General features: G+C 43.2%; 2 protein-coding genes across 3 annotated transcripts; one reads left to right on the forward strand and one right to left on the reverse strand.

Annotated features, from left to right (window-relative positions):
* Positions 1-267: 267 nt before the first annotated feature.
* atg13 (ATG13 autophagy related 13 homolog) lies at positions 268-10,427 on the reverse strand. 2 transcript variants are annotated; one of them, XM_080528377.1, is made up of 17 exons: positions 10,220-10,427; positions 9,554-9,634; positions 9,345-9,425; positions 9,054-9,173; positions 8,909-8,955; positions 8,633-8,773; positions 8,449-8,489; positions 8,151-8,247; positions 7,849-7,947; positions 7,564-7,651; positions 5,033-5,131; positions 4,596-4,726; positions 3,866-3,986; positions 3,620-3,697; positions 3,117-3,230; positions 1,790-1,918; positions 268-1,252 (listed from the first exon to the last, which is right to left on the reverse strand). In XM_080528377.1, exons 2-17 carry the CDS (start codon positions 9,620-9,622, stop codon positions 1,175-1,177), a joined length of 1,533 nt encoding a protein of 510 aa, XP_080384503.1. In that variant the 5' UTR covers positions 9,623-9,634; positions 10,220-10,427; the 3' UTR covers positions 268-1,174. The 2 variants fall into 2 exon arrangements, with proteins under 2 accessions (XP_080384503.1, XP_080384504.1); XM_080528378.1 differs by lacking the exon at positions 3,620-3,697.
* A 574-nt stretch (positions 10,428-11,001) lies between these two features.
* harbi1 (harbinger transposase derived 1) lies at positions 11,002-13,565 on the forward strand. The gene is made up of 3 exons (XM_080528023.1): positions 11,002-11,117; positions 11,809-12,502; positions 12,799-13,565. The coding sequence occupies exons 2-3, from the start codon at positions 11,833-11,835 to the stop codon at positions 13,173-13,175; spliced, it is 1,047 nt and encodes a 348-aa protein (XP_080384149.1). The 5' UTR covers positions 11,002-11,117; positions 11,809-11,832; the 3' UTR covers positions 13,176-13,565.
* The last annotated feature ends 2,293 nt before the right edge of the window (positions 13,566-15,858 follow it).

The following is a 15,858-nucleotide window of genomic DNA, read 5'->3' on the forward strand; positions in this document are numbered from 1 at the left end:
GTCTATTGTCAAGGCCACGGTTCTATTACCACTTCTCCGCCTGCCTGAGCTCTGTGGTCACTTCACCTGTTATCTCAGATAGTACGACTGCCAACACAAACACACGCCTGTGTTTGGACCTGCGTCCATTTTGCACCGGCTGAAATCGAGCCCACAAGAGTACCTGTTTCCATCAACGTGACATAAAAGAAAGGCTATCCCTTTGGCTTTGATGTGTGACCGTAAAAAAGAAAAAGGCCATATGAAATAAAACAAGTTTTATTACACAACATGACCATGCTATATTAACAAAGCATTGGAAAAGGACAACCATGATTGAGACATTGAAAAGTGCAAATAATGTTAATCCCCTTTACATACAGTAAAGAAATAAAGTGTTGTTTATGATAATGTCATCTGGTAATTCAGAGGAAGTGAACTATGACTAATTACATAATTTGTAGTGATACACAGTGATTGTGTCCCTATGTTGGTAATCTAGGGCAAGAACAAGCAGAAGAGAGTACATCTCCCCATTTAGAAAGAAAAGCATTTAACTACAGGGACTTCTTTCTCTTTCAATGCAACACTTTCAACAATGTTTACAAAGGTCTTCATGGGCATTGACTGAAAATGTGATTTCCGTATTTTTTTTCCTTCAAATTCTTAACCAGTCTTGACTTCCTCTTCACAGACATAGCCATTTGTCTCCATAGGTGTCACACAGGACAGCAGTAATACCACCCTACCTCCTGACGTTATTCATACAACCTCTTAATCAACTGTCTTTCTTCTTCAATCACTTGTTTTAATTACAGAACAGCAAGGTGAGAAGGAATATAGTATTTACATTACGGGAGATGGTCTGATCTGCATTAGAGCTAAATTATGCAGCTATCTGAAGAAATCATCATCTGATTTCCTATCTGAAGAAAGAACTGCTTCACTTTGTTGTTGTTGTTTTTGTATCTAAAAGACTTCTCTTCTGGCACAGAAGGTGGTGGGCTTACACCAACCAGTGAGGTTCAGAGAGTAACATTCTGATCACAAATCATGACAGATAAAAAAACAAACAAACAAAAAAAACAGGCACAGCCTACAATGACTGACTGGAGACAAGCTTGGAGAAAACAGGACCCTGCAGATGGATTTAATAGGATTATTCGTCTGTCAATAGACATCGGATCTACTATACCTACTGCAGTGTATCCACAAATGCGTCAAACTCATCAATGTTTTTCTCGTAAACAGCCAGTTTTTCGGGAAGAGAGTCCTGTAAGAAAAAGTAAACGACATGTTAAGACTTATTGAGATATTGATTTGTTAGACTGTAAAATGTGCCATAACGTAGGCTATACTGAATTAACAGACGAGGGAATTACTCAAATGCAGCAGTAACTCCCAATTCTCAGTGTTTGGCAGCCACATCTCAACAGGACTACTGACTACTGACTCAGGCCACAACGTGTGTGAAGGTGTGTGTAGCTTGGGGGTGTCTTCTGCCCCTCAGCACTGCGTCTCCTAAAGACACCCGCTTTCCCCTCTACTGAGTCCCTAAAAACTTATATTGCCCCCCTTGTACTGTTTCTCTGTTTCTCCAGTGTAAAAAAAAAAAAAAAAAAAACTAGGTTTAGAAGAAGGTGATAGGTTTTTCAATGGCCCCTGGCCTGAGCTGGATTACTCTTCCTGCTACGAATGGTAGACTGATGATTCACTTGCTTAGTATTAAAATGTATTGATTGTAAGTCGCTTTGGAATAAGGCGTCTGCTAAATGCCAAAAATGTAAATGTAAATGTAAATGTAGCTCACCAGGTCCTCAGCCATGGACTGAGAACTGACATCGATGGTGAGGCTGGCGAGCTGAGGGGGGTTCTGGAACTCTCTGTAGAAAGTGCCTAAGTCCATGGGCAGGAGGTCATCCTTCGAGAAGGCAGGCTTCTGGAGAAACAAGAGGCAGCGCAGTTGAGGTTATAGAACGCTCTGCGTTCACATTGCTGCTGGTAAGAGTCACGTGCTTGCTTGTTGTTATTCAGTACATAAAGTACTGTGATATTCACTAAAAACTTGTGGGCCTCAACTGTTCATTTCATTTCATTTTTGACAGCTTCTTGCTGTTCTCCTAATCAATTCTCCTACGCAACTGTAATTTCTCTGCATCAGAAGTTATCCAAAATGTTAAAAAAACTAAAAACTAACATCTCTCCCTCTTGCTTTGGTGGACCCTTTAATTTCTTCTGGTCATTGTGATTAAAAACCCTCTTTATAGCACTGCAAACGAGTCAGACAGAATAACAGAAGTCTAAATGACCACTGCTACAGTAGGTGTAATGAAGTGTAAAGGCCAATGCACACGGCGTGCGATTTTGTCGCACAACAACATTTGATTCTCAATTCACACCAATGAATGAATGTGAATGGAGAATCGAATGTTGACGTGCGACAATATCGCATCGCGCGCCGTGTGCATTGTCTCATTGAGATGCATTCAAAACAATGGAATCGAATTTGGCGGTGCGACAAAATCGCACGCCGTGTGCATTGGGCTTAATGCTAAGAACATCCTCTGCAATTGCTCTTGAAAGTCAGATGTCAACAGGCCATGCAGAGACATCCGACCATGCAACAACAGCAGCACCTGATAGTAGGGGTCGTGGTGGTCGAGTGGATAGTGAGTTGGACTTGTGATCGGAAGGTTGTGAGTTCAAATCCCACCTGAAACCACACCACTACTAGTGTGCCCTTGAGTAAGGCACTTAGCCCTTAGTTACTCCAGGGGGAATGTCCCTGTAATTCGTAATTGTAACTCGCTTTTGGATTAAAAGCGTCTGCTAAATGGCAAATTCTAACACAGCATAGGAATCCAGGAGGAGCCCTCCTCAACTAAAACGCATGTTGTCTGCTGCAACACTAATATCAGGGTATATACAGGAATCTTGAGGTTAATTTGAAAGTGACAGTTGGATCTAAGTGACAGTTGGCACTAGAACAGCCGTGTCTATGTTACCTAAATAAGTCGCCCCCATCTCTGTTGTCCCATTGGTCTAAACCGCTCACTGTTCACAGAGCCAAAAGATATCATCAACTAAAAGCTGGCTGCAGGTCTGTTTGTCTGTGGAGTGACAGGGAGGTTACTTACAAAGTCCACCATGACAAAGTCGTCCTGCGGCTGGCCTCCGCTCTCTCCGGAGCCCTGGGAGTGCAGACTGCCCTGCAGGGGGGAGGAGGAGGCCGGGGACTCTGGGGGCTGCACCTGGGAGAGAGGAGACAGCAGCAGTCTACATAAATGGATGGACTGCACTTATATAGCACCTTTATCCAAAGCGCTTTACAACGGCCTCTAATTCACCCATTCACACACGTTCACACACCAATGGCGGCAAGCTACCATGCAAGGCGCCGGCCCGCTCACTGGGAGCAATTTTGGGGTTCAGTGTCTTGCCCAAGGACACTTCGACATGTGGCCAGTCGGGGCTCGAACCGCTGATCTGCCAACCTTGTGATCATTAGACGGCGGCTCTACCTCCTGAGACACAGCCGCCCCATCTGCAGCGAGCTCACATCTACACTGACATGAGAATCAAGTCTGCAGTCATAGTCATAATAACCCTGCGCTAGAATCCGTCTTTGTGATCATTTTACCATCGGGTCGTTCTCCTCCAGGTCGTAGGCTCTGGGAGCGAATGCTGCAAATGGTAGATCTAGGCTGGCTGTAGTTACCTGCCAAGCACACACACACACCTTTTAAAAATGCAGTATTACAACACCTAGACACCTCGTTGTTAATCTGGCCTTAACTTGTAGGGTTTGATTTTCAAAAGCAATTAATATGAATATTCATGACATGACCGGTAATATAATCCATCATGGTTAGTACAGAAGGCCTACCTGTGTGCCGGGCTTGTTGACGAAGGCACCCACTTTCCTGGTGAAGGTGGTCTCCAGTACCTCAGAGGGAGATGCACTCTTCACCTCGATGCTCCTCGACAAGGTCTCTGCATCCTCACCACTGTGACAGACACACAGAATGGAATCTCATCATAACACAATCTGAGGTGATTATAATCCCTTATGGGGTCATGGGGAGACAATCCATGTGGATTCCCTTCATGAGACACTAAAACTATTGATCCCTTTCCTTATGATTGACCCATTCCTTATGAATATGACTTGATCCATAACGCTTAATGAGAGTAGAACAACTTCATAACCAAAGACCCTATTTACTCCATGTTTTAGTCACACTAGAAAGCTGAAATGTTTTTGGTGTGAAGTAATAATAATAATAATAATAATAATAATAATAATACATTTATTTTATAAGGCGCCTTTCAAGGCACTCAAGGTCGCCGTACAAGAAATTTAAAAAACAGGTAAAAAATTCAAATACAGAGAAATATACAGTACCGGTATATACATAGCTAGCAGCAGAGCAACACGGGAACAGTAAGTCAACGGGCATACGCCTGCGTAAACAAGTGAGTTTTGAGGTGAGTTTTGAATGTGGAGATTGAATCAATGTTCCTGATGTCGGGGGGGAGAGAGTTACAGAGGCGCGGGGCGGAGCGGCTGAAGGCTCTAAACCCCATGGTGGACAGACGGAAGTACTCAGACTGACCAGCTAGAGGGCGTGGCGGGGACGTGATCCACAGGAGGGCAGGAGGACAGGCGTCTGTGCTCCGCCTGGGCGCCGTGACACGGCTGCGCCGGCGCCTGGGGGACGCCGCCATCTCTACCAGGCATCACCATCTCCAGAGGAAGGAAGGAGGAGAGCAGTGTTATTGTTGTGTTCATTAGTCAAGGCGTGGCAACTATGGATTTTTCTTGAATCCCTAAACTCAATCCCTAAAATCTAGGACTTAAAGAGAGAACTATCCGCCAGTAAACATCATCAAAACAATAAATGCCATCTTTTTAATCTCGACTGAGGAAAATAATCAACACCTCATATAATTGCAAGAAAACTATGTTTCTTCTTTAACATGCCATGGCAGAGCTACTGGCAGGGCAGCGTTGAAGGGCTCAGCTAAACCAGACAGCTGGGTTGTCACTAACCTGGTGCGGGTTGGCAGCGTGTAAGGCTGCGGGGTGGTGGCACAGATCAGCTGCTCCAACAAGCTGAGGAGGATGATAGGAGAAACGGGAGCTGTACAGCTGAGAGAGGGAGTGAGAGAGAGGGGGGGGAGAGAGAGAGAGGGGGAGAGAGAGAGAGAGGGAGCGGGGGGGAGGGAGGGGGGAGGAGGGAGGGAGAGAGAGAGAGAGTGGGAGAGAGAGAGAGACAGAGAGCTAAAACATGATTCAATCCAAGAGATAGAGGAGAAATGGGATGACAGGGGGCAGGGCAGCAAGAGCAGGAAAGTAGTCATGGACAAAGATATATACCCCTGCACTTATGTCAGATAATGCACCACTTCTCCCAGAAAATTGGAGAAAAATGCTTTGGTATTCACACGTTTATTTTGTTTGCATTGGAACAACACAAATAAAAGGCAAATCTGATGTCATTATTGGCACCTTTTAAAAAGTTCTATGAAATAATGTTATTTTGTCCTTTAATTTGTATTTAAACTCACCAGTGGCAAGTTACTGGTGCCGCCAGCAATATAGAAATCACACTTGCAACCAGTTAAAATGGGAGAAAAGCTGAGTCAACCTTTGTGTTGTTTTACGCTATGGTAAGAGACCCAGCAGGACACCACAGCTGGCACAGAGACATAAAAAAATCCAGACTGGAGTTTTAGCCAAAACTTACCTAGGGAAGCCAAAAGCATTCTGGGAGAACATCCTGTGGACGGATGAGACCAAAATAGAGCTTTTTGGTAAAGCACATCATCGTAGTGTTTACAGGAAACCAAATGAGGCCTTCGAAGAAAAGAACACGGTACCTACAGTCAAACATGGTGGAGGTTCACAGAGGTTTTGGGGGTTGCTTTGCGGCACCGGATGCCTTGACTGTGTGCATGGCATCATGAAATCTGAAGACTACCACAGAATTTTGGGACGCAATGTAGGGCCCAGTGTCAGAAAACTGGGTCTCCGTCAGAGGTCATACGTCTTCCAGCAGGACAATGACCCATTGAAGCATACACTGGTTTAAGACAAAGCACTGGAGAGTTCTGAAGTTGGCAGCAATGAGTCCAGATCTAAATCCCATAGACCTCCTGTGGAGCGATCTCAAAACAGCAGTTGAGAGAAGGCACCCTTCATATGTGAGAGACCTGGAGCAGTTGGCAAAAGAAGACTGGTCCAAAATTCCAATAGAGAGGTGTAGGAAACTCATTCATGGTTACAGGAAGCGATTGATTTCAGTTATTTTTTCCCAACTTAACAAAAATTAAGTTGAATAATTTTGTCCAGAGTTCTGTGTGGAATGATATCAGCTTTTTTTTTTTTTCTCTCTGCTTTTTTTGTGTTGCATGTTCCAATGCAAACAAAACAAATAAACATGTGAACACCAAAGCATGTGTAAATGCAACAATTACGTGCATTATCTGACAGAAGTGCAGGGATGCCAATATGTTTGACCGTGACTGAACAGGTAACGGCAAAGACTGAAAAACGCTTACGATAAAATAAAGGCAAACACTGAACTTACTTACCTAGGCAACAAAAGTGGTAATGTCTGGCAGTGAGAACTACTTAAGAACCGTTATCAGCAAACCAAAGAGACGTGTGAGGTTAACGACGTTAAGTGTAGGCCTCAGGTTCCTAGGGGGCATGTTAGGAAACAAACAAAGCTGTCCCGGTTTAAATAAAGTCCCCCCTTAATGACGACTTTATTTGTAGGCTTGCTGCTTCTGAGCCCAGCAGTACCCTTCTATTACTTTGTTAACAGGTAATAGAAGACGGAACAGAGCGAACCGTGCTGGAGCCCCCCCCCCCGGGCAGTGTGAGTGAGTGAGTGAGATACGGCCCCACACGCACACACACAGACATAATAACTCACTCACTTGATGTGAGAAGGCCAGGCCCATGATGGGGACCTTCAGACAGTCCATCACTGCAGGTTTAGGTGTCTTTAAGTGTGCCTGACTTACAGTGAACACACACTACACAGACAGCACAGAAAGAAAGAGAGAGAGAGAGGGAGACAGAGAGAGAGAGAGAGAAAAGGGGGCAAGAAATGAAAGCACTTATACAGAAAAATGGAAAGAAGGACATCTATGGGTATTAGGGGTGGGCATCGACGATCGATAATTGATCGATAAGGATCTTGGTCGATCACAAAATAAAACATTTGGTCGATCACAAAAAAATTTGGTCGTCAAAATGGGTCCTCTGTTTTAGAGTATACGTGGGTTTACCTACAATTTGATATGATTGCTTCAAAGCACACGGGACGACAAGCCTAAGCATGCATAGCAACTAAACATCGCTGCCCGAGACCAGCCGTACCTAAACAAATGATTGAGGAAAAACACCTGACCCATTTTGGAAGTGAATTGTGACAGGAGAGAGAGATTCCTTACATATGGGTGTACAAGTACATGTATCTAAATCAGTCATCATGCTCACAGATTTTACAGAACGACACTGGTTTTGGAGCTACATGTTGCAGAGACAAACCTTTCCCAGTAGTGATTTACCTGTGAGGGTGGAGAGGTGGAGAAGGAGGTGGTGCACACTTCCTGAGAATCCTCCACTCCAGCGTACCCTTCATCCTCTCCTGGTGCTCTGGTGGTGTGGAGTGGGCAAATGAACATGATAAGACTGAGTATTACACTCCATGATCATGCCTCAGATTTGCAGATCCTAAATCTAACAATATAAACTGAGGAAATGTATGCACCAGCCAGCATTAGAAAGCTTAAAGTCAGCATCAGTGAGTATGTTTCTCTCTTTTTTTTTTTTTTTCGTTCGGGCTAACCCACCTGTAGTTACATGGATGCATGTGCCCCATGTTGCCAAATGGGCGCTCGACAAAGTGGTCAATAATTATGCCCATGATCGGAGCCGTCCTCTCAAACTGCCTGTGGGAGGAAGAGTGAAGAATAGGAAAAGTGTATGAGGAAGTGGTGGAGGATAAGAGGTATACATGGGAGAGATCATTTCTGAAACAGAGCCAGCTTAGAAGGGTAAAATAAATCTTCATCTGCACCACATGAAGAGAGCAGGGTAGAATGGGTGCTGATGCTAATGCAGCTGTGTTGACTAGTAGGGTTTATCTCTGTACCTGGTGGACATGAAGGCCAGGTTCGTCCTGTAAGCACACGATAAGGTGATGGTGCCCATGGGAGTTCCCACCACTCCTACACGCACTGTCTGGAACCCTGAAGAACAACAACCAGCAACAACAGATGCCAATCTTTACTGCTTCAAGGCAAAGCACTACAGTATATCTCACCTCAGAAGTGCCCAGTGAACAAAACTACAATGCCACAAATTGTATTGGACTGAATTATACACCATCATGCAGCATAAACATACTGTAGTCTGACGTAAATTACCAATAACATGAGAATCACTGTTACCTTCTCCCAATCCTGTGAGTTGAACTTCCCCAAAGTATATCCTGCAAAAGCATGTACGTGTTATTCACAGTGTTTTAAACTGAGCAATAAACCGTGACTATAAAATGGAGGTAGATAGCGATGGCAATAAATCTCTGGGATAACTCTGGGTTTGAACACAAAGTAAAACACAAATCAAACAAACCTGTACAGTACGACATAGTCGTGGCCTTGCTTCCGCGAGAGCTTGTAGGCCGGGGTTACCCTTGTGATGGCCAGCAGCGACTTGAGCAGTAAGGACAGGCGGTTATAGACCGTATATGACACCTTGATATCCTTGTCACACCTGGAGAAACAAGACATTACTTAGGCCTAACACTATGGTCCATTAAAGTAAAGTAAGAAAGAAACATCTAGACCCCCCCCCCCTCCCAATAACAAATAAACGGAAACTAAAAACTAAAAAGAAGACAAGACTTACTTCTCATTCATTTCAAGACACCATGTCTCTAGTTCCATTGAGTCTCCCTGCAAAATATAACAACAGCAGAATGTCAAACTACCCAGACCCAGTCCAACCCACTGATTGCAGAGCACAGTCTGAGGATGGTAACGTGACCTCCTACCTCTGATGTTTTGAGGGAGATCTCAACACACATCGACCGTCCAATGCCAGGAAGCTGGCCGGCCAGAGCTTTCTTTGCCTCATGTGTAACCTCCGGGATATCTTTGATTGCCAAATTAAACTGATGAAAAAAACTTAGTTAGAGTTAAATGAGACTTGCAGAGTAGTAGGATCCTTTCACGACTATATGGCACGCTAATACATTAGTTGATATATCCAAAGAGAGGTAGGTAAAATATAAAAAAATGTGTCCAATCATAGAAAATATACATAACATCAAAATGTGACTTACCCAATCTGATCCTGTGGGTGAAGATGAGGAGAGTGTGCATATTTTCTCCCCAAGTCGTGCTTGGACTATCACCTGCACTGTCTGTCGACACAATAACATGGACGTGGCACTTGAATTTGGTTCTTGACAACAGCTCAATTCACTTCAAAAAAAGTATATCCAGAAGTAGACAACACAATTGCATAGATGGAATCAAAGCCTTCAAATACCTTCAAAGCAAAAAACTTGATGAATTTGTCCAAGTCTTTTTTATCCTGGGGACTCAGATCACTGTCCATGTTGACATGCCCCTATATGCAATATAAAACATGTAACATTCATGTGATCAACCATCAAATAAGTTGACCTGTTGTTTAACAGAGCAAGACAAGGACAAGACTTTAGTAGCTATGTAATTATCTGAGAATAGACCTGGATGCTTAGAATAGAATAGAATATACTTTATTGTCCTTGTACAGTTGCCTACACAATGACATTGTAGTGGTTCTTCTGAAGGTGCAAAAACAGAAAACATATTCACAAACATATACACATATAACATTATCACAAATATTACACACTAGACAATTAAAAAGCGAAAATGCTATAAGACAACAATCTGAAGAAAATAAAAACAACTATAAAGCCAGCCAAGACACATGAATGTCTAATGAATGTTAAAAGCTAGCCAGCCATTTAACCTAAACTAGGTAGACAGATACATCCGAATGAGCCATCGTTTCTAGGTTGACAGTTCGTACAAAACATACATTATGGTTATGACTAGTTATGATCTTGCTTATCCAAAAGCACCTGGGTCATAAAATGCTTATATTAATAAACATGCTTGTTTAACCTGATAGCATAACAAGCTACACGTTAGCTTACGTACTTACAGCTCATCACAAATCCGACTTTAACTATTGTGTTTCCTCAATGTTGCAGTTTGGCGTAAACCAAACAGATATAGCTTAGCTCAATGCCCGATATCAAAACACAATTGGTTATAATATTGTTATATTAGCGTGTTAGAATCACGCAATTAACATGATGATGTTAGCTAGTTAGCTAGGTCAATAGCCTCGCCAAGCTGGCCCCATTTGTTGTTTATTATTTTTCTTTGGGTCAAGTCAGTGGGCTGCGTTCGTAAATTTGCTCTGAGGGCGCCGGAGCCCACACTGGGTTCGACGTCATAAAGGGACGAGGTAATTTCATTGGACAAGAGGCGTTCCATGAGTGCTGATCAGAGTTCCGCAGGGTGATTACGAACGCACCCTTTGGGTCAGTCAGTGACTGCGTTCGTAGACTTGCTCTGAGAGCGCCGGAGCGCACACTGGGTTCCACGTCATAAAGGGACGAGGTGATTTGATTAGACGAGAGGCGTTCCATGAGTGCTGATCAGAGTTCCGCAGGGTGTTTACGAACGCACCCTTTGGGTCAAGTCAGTGACGTGTTTGGAAAGCGCAACATTCCGTTGAGGCACTTTCAGCGTTGTTGAACAATTAAATACCATTGATAATAATAATAATAAAGCAATTGTCACGGTATAAACATACATATTTAATGCAAATACTTGGATGAGGCGGTTTCATATGTTCATCTTTAATTAGTTAGTTAATGTGTTTACTCCGAATAAGGCGAAAGTACGTCTCGTAAATGTGAGCTATATCAGTAATCAGGAAGAAGGGAAGTGTGGGACAAAAGCATTAAGCTCTGTGATTAACTAGATTAAGGTCTGATTTTATATTCCTCAATTCATTTGGCGTGTTTTTGTTTTCACACCATTTATTACTGGTACGTTATAATGATCTAAAACTGTATTTCATAACATAAGCTAGCTAATATCAAACGTAACTACCATAGACATGCATTGTTGTTTTGGTAACTAAACTTCCAATCATGCTCATGCCTTTCTTGTTCTCTCTCGTGACGTTAGAATTATAAGGTTCTATCTCCATTTTTGGTCAAAATTTAGTTTTTTTACATAATCTGATCCATTAGGTGTTTATTAATGCCTGTGTGGTGTTATTTTTCAAATGTTGAATTTTTCCATCTCACAGAACATAATGGAATGTAAAAACGTTGACGCTCAATATCTCTGAACTACCCTAAACGGAGATAGAACCTTATCATTCTAAACGGAGATAGAACCGTATCATTCTAAACTCACGGAATGGCAGATAGAAGTTTCATTACTTTGTTTAGGGTTAGGGTTAGACTAGCTGGATCTCGATCTCAGTTGTAAATCTACCCTGTTAACTAGATCTACAAACACACACATTGATGTGGTCCTCCTGTCTTTCAGAAGTAAACAAAATGTCTTCTCTGCATCTTTTCCAGTCAAAACAAGCAGATAAAAAACAGAACGTCAAATCAAAGCTTGATATTGATCATCTTTCTTATTAGCAAACATACATACTATCGATTCTCCATCTTTATTAATAATAAATTGATTTCCAACATTGTGGTTTTTGCCCCTCAATAGATCCTGCCTGCATGAGAAAGAAAAATGGCTATACCAATAGCCATCCTGGATTGTGATCTCCTCCTCCACGGACGTGGACATAAAACCCTTGACAGATTCGACATCGAGACGGTGTCTGATGAGTTTCTTTTAACGACATTCGGTTTCCCACGGGAATTCATCTACTACTTGGTGGAACTGCTGCAAGACACCTTGTCGAGACGTACTCAGAGGTCTCGGGCGATCAGCCCAGAGGTTCAGATCCTCGCCGCTTTGGGATTTTACACCTCAGGATCCTTCCAGACCATCATGGGAGACGCCATCGGCATTAGCCAGGCCTCCATGAGTCGCTGTGTCACCAACGTCACAAAAGCGCTGGTGGAGAAAGCCCACGAGTTCATAGGACTCACCAGAGACGAGGCTACGAAACAGCAGTCTAAGGAAGAGTTCTTCAGGGTGGCGGGACTACCTAACGTCATGGGTGTGGTAGACTGTGCCCACATCTCTATCAAGGCCCCCAACGCAGAGGACTCGTCTTACGTAAACAAGAAAGGCTTCCACTCGATTAACTGCCAACTTGTGTGTGACGCCAGGGGTCTTTTGCTCAGTGCTGAGACTAACTGGCCTGGCAGTTTGCAGGATAGCGTCATATTTAAACAGTCCCCAGTGTGCAAGACATTCGAAGAACAAAAAAGCCACGAGGGCTGGTTATTAGGTAAGATAAACATTTTTTTACATTTATATTTTTGGCATTTAGCTAGCAGACGCCTTATTCCAAAGCGACTTACAATACATTTTGACTAAGCAAGTGAATCATCAATCCACCAGTCGTAGCAGAGAGAGTAATCTAGCTCAGTCACCCACTGTGATAGAAGGAAATACTTTTTTCTGGTGGATTTTTGAACTGTTTCCCTCCCTTTTATCATGTCCATATTTGCAATAATTTGCAGCATTTTGTCATGTCTTAATCAACAAGCACCCCTCTAACCTAGCCATGTTTTTCCTCTGCAGGAGACTGCCGATATCCTTTGAAGAAATGGCTGATGACACCTGTCCAGTTCCCAGAAACCCCCGCAGACTTCCGTTACAACCTCGCACACACCGCCACGCATGAGATAGTGGACCGCACGTTCAGGGCCATTCAGACCCGATTTCGTTGCCTGGACGGGTCCAAAGGCTATCTGCAGTACTCGCCTGAGAAGTGCTCTCACATCATCCTGGCCTGCTGCGTCCTGCACAACGTGTCCCTGCAGTCAGGCCTGGACGCCTGGACGTTCGAGAGGACAGAGGCGCCAGACCAGTCAGAGGAAGTGGATGAGAAGACAGAGGAGGTGGACTCAGAGGCGGTTCAGGTTCGCCAGGAGCTCATTCTCAGCCATTTTGGCTAAGTCTGTATGCTCATAATCAAGAGACAATGAATTATACTCACAGTTGCTTTTAGGCTACTTGATCGGTGGAGAGATAGAGACACTAACATATAGATCAAGAGAGAATGGGCATCGTTTGAGTATGGTTGCTATGCCAATATTGCGTTTGTGAATAGTTGTTATGTACAATGTGTGCAACAAATTGTCTACAATTGTGTGTATATTCCACTGTACATTAAACATTGAAACGGACTGCGGAAAGGTGTTTCCCTTTTTGAGTAAGATTCAAATGAATATATCAAAGAATGTTTATATTCTAAAAATATAATATGTATAGGCCTATGTTTTTATTTAAACACTCACTGCTTTTAGTTAGTGCCTCTCTATCGTACTAACACGGCTTCATTCTGATTGGCTATACTGTCAAGTGAAAACTACAAGTTTTAGGGAGCAATTTGATGCAATAAACATCAAAAACATTTACTGATTTAAATGAGCAAATTCTGCTGCACATAATCTTACACCAGCATATAGTGGATGTAAAACGTCTACACAACCCTTTGTGATGTAAAAAAAACGAGACCAAGATAAATAATTTCTGATCTTTTTCCACCCTTGTAACCTATAACATGACCTGTTCAATTGAAAAACAAACTGAACTCTTTTAGGGGGGGGAAATAAAAAACGTACAATAACCTGGTTGCATAAATATGCACAACCATAAACTAATACTTTGTTGAAGCACCTTTTGATTTTATTACAGCACTCAGTCTTTTGGGGCATGAGTCTATCAGCATGGCACATATTGATGTGGCAATATTTGTCCAGTCTTCTTCGCAAAAGCGCTCCAAATCTGTCAGATTGCGAGGCCATCTCCTGTGCACAGCCCTCTTCAGATCACTCCACAGATGTTCAATTGGATTCAGGTCTGGGCTCTGGCTGGGCCATTCCAAAACGTTCATCTTCTGGTGAAGCCATTCTTTTGTTGATTTGGATGTATGCTTTGGGTCTTTGTCGTCCTGTCCATAATCCCCTCCACCTTGACTAAGGTCCCGGTTCCAGCTGAAGTTAAACAGCCCTAAAGCACGATGCTGCCACTACCATGCTTCACTGTGGGTATGGTATATGATGCCGCCACCACCATGCTTCACTGTGGGTATGGTGTTCTTTTGGTGAAGTGCAGTGTTGTTTTTGCGCCAAACATACCTTTTGGAATTATGGCCAAAAGGTCAACCGTGGTTTCATCAGACCATAACACATATGTTTTTGCAAAATTTTGCGGGCTTAGATGTTTTTCTTCGTAAGAAAAGGCTTCCGTCTTGCGACCCTACCCCATAGCCCAGACATATAAAGAACATTTACATGTTTTTGCACTAAGTTGTACAGTATATTTATTGACTCGTATTGGTATATTGTGTGTCTTGAGTATTGTTGTGTTGTCGTCTTGTTGTAGTATGTACTGTAGCTTGTTCAGCATGGAGAATATCAAGTCATGTTCCTAGTGCACTGCACATGGCGAATGAAGTTGAATTGAATTGAATTGAAGAATACGGGAGATGTAATACACAGCCAGTACTTGCCAGACGAATGTCTGCAGCTCCTTTAATGTTGCTGTAGGCCTCTTGGCAGCCTCCCTGACCAGTTTAATGTTGCTGTAGGCCTCTTGACAGCCTCCCTGACCAGTTTAATGTTGCTGTAGGCCTCTTGGCAGACTCCCTGACCAGTTTAATGTTGCTGTAGGCCTGTTGGCAGCCTCCCTGACCAGTTTAATGTTGCTGTAGGCCTCTTGGCAGCCTCCCTGACCAGTTTAATGTTGCTGTAGGCCTCTTGGCAGCCTCCCTGACCAGTTTAATGTTGCTGTAGGCCTCGTGGCAGCCTCCCTGACCAGTTTAATGTTGCTGTATGCCTCTTGGCAGCCTCCCTGACCAGTTTAATGTTGCTGTAGGCCTCTTGGCAGCCTTCCTGACCAGTTTAATGTTGCTGTAGGCCTCTTGGCAGCCTTCCTGACCAGTTTAATGTTGCTGTAGGCCTCTTGGCAGCCTCCCTGACCGGTTTTCTTCTCGTCTTTTCATACATTTTGGAGGGATGTTCAGTTCTTGGTAATGTCACTGTTGTGCCATATTTTCTCCACTTGATGATGGCTGTCTTCCCTGTGTTCCATGGTATATCTAATGCCTTGGACATTCTTTTGAACCCTTCTCCTGACTGATACCATGACCATGATGGGCCTGATGGGTGGATCTATATACCAATATATTTGGTGACTCTAGTCTAGGTCATAGGGCGTGGGAGATATGAGGGCTATTCCATTAACGTCGCTAAAGGACAATTCAAGCTTATTTTGATAAATCCCACCAGAGACTTATCAAAAATAAGCCTGAATTTTCTTTTAGCGATGTTGATGGAATACCCCCCTGGTCTTTCAAAGTTGAATAGACTTTTATCAAATAAAATAAAGTTGAACTTGGGCACTTTTATTTGAAAGAAATCCTCATTTAACATACACCCAAGGTAGTGGGCGGAGCTCCACTACTATTGTCCTTCACGGAACAGCAGATCTTTATCAACTTTATCAAGTCTCTACAAGAAGCATCTCACGGGAAATTGACCGACGGCGATTCTTGATATTGTTATGATGTGATGATCTGTGTTGATGTTATGATTATTTAATAGAAACCCTTACAGTAACAATAGGGTCCTTACT

This window comes from Nansenia antarctica, assembly GCF_963989245.1.
Source record: "Nansenia antarctica genome assembly, chromosome: 4".
Lineage (NCBI taxonomy): Eukaryota > Metazoa > Chordata > Actinopteri > Argentiniformes > Microstomatidae > Nansenia > Nansenia antarctica.

Coding starts and splice junctions, on each gene's coding strand:
- atg13 (XM_080528377.1), bottom strand. CDS start 9,622: ATGGACAGTGATCTGAGTCCCCAGGATAAAAAAGACTTGGACAAATTC. Junction 7,948..8,150: donor CTGGCCTTCATGTCCACCAG/GTACAGAGATAA, acceptor TTCCTCCCACAG/GCAGTTTGAGAGGACGGCTC. Junction 1,253..1,789: donor AGTCCATGGCTGAGGACCTG/GTGAGCTACATT, acceptor TTTTTCTTACAG/GACTCTCTTCCCGAAAAACT.
- harbi1 (XM_080528023.1), top strand. CDS start 11,833: ATGGCTATACCAATAGCCATCCTGGATTGTGATCTCCTCCTCCACGGA. Junction 12,503..12,798: donor CCACGAGGGCTGGTTATTAG/GTAAGATAAACA, acceptor TTTCCTCTGCAG/GAGACTGCCGATATCCTTTG.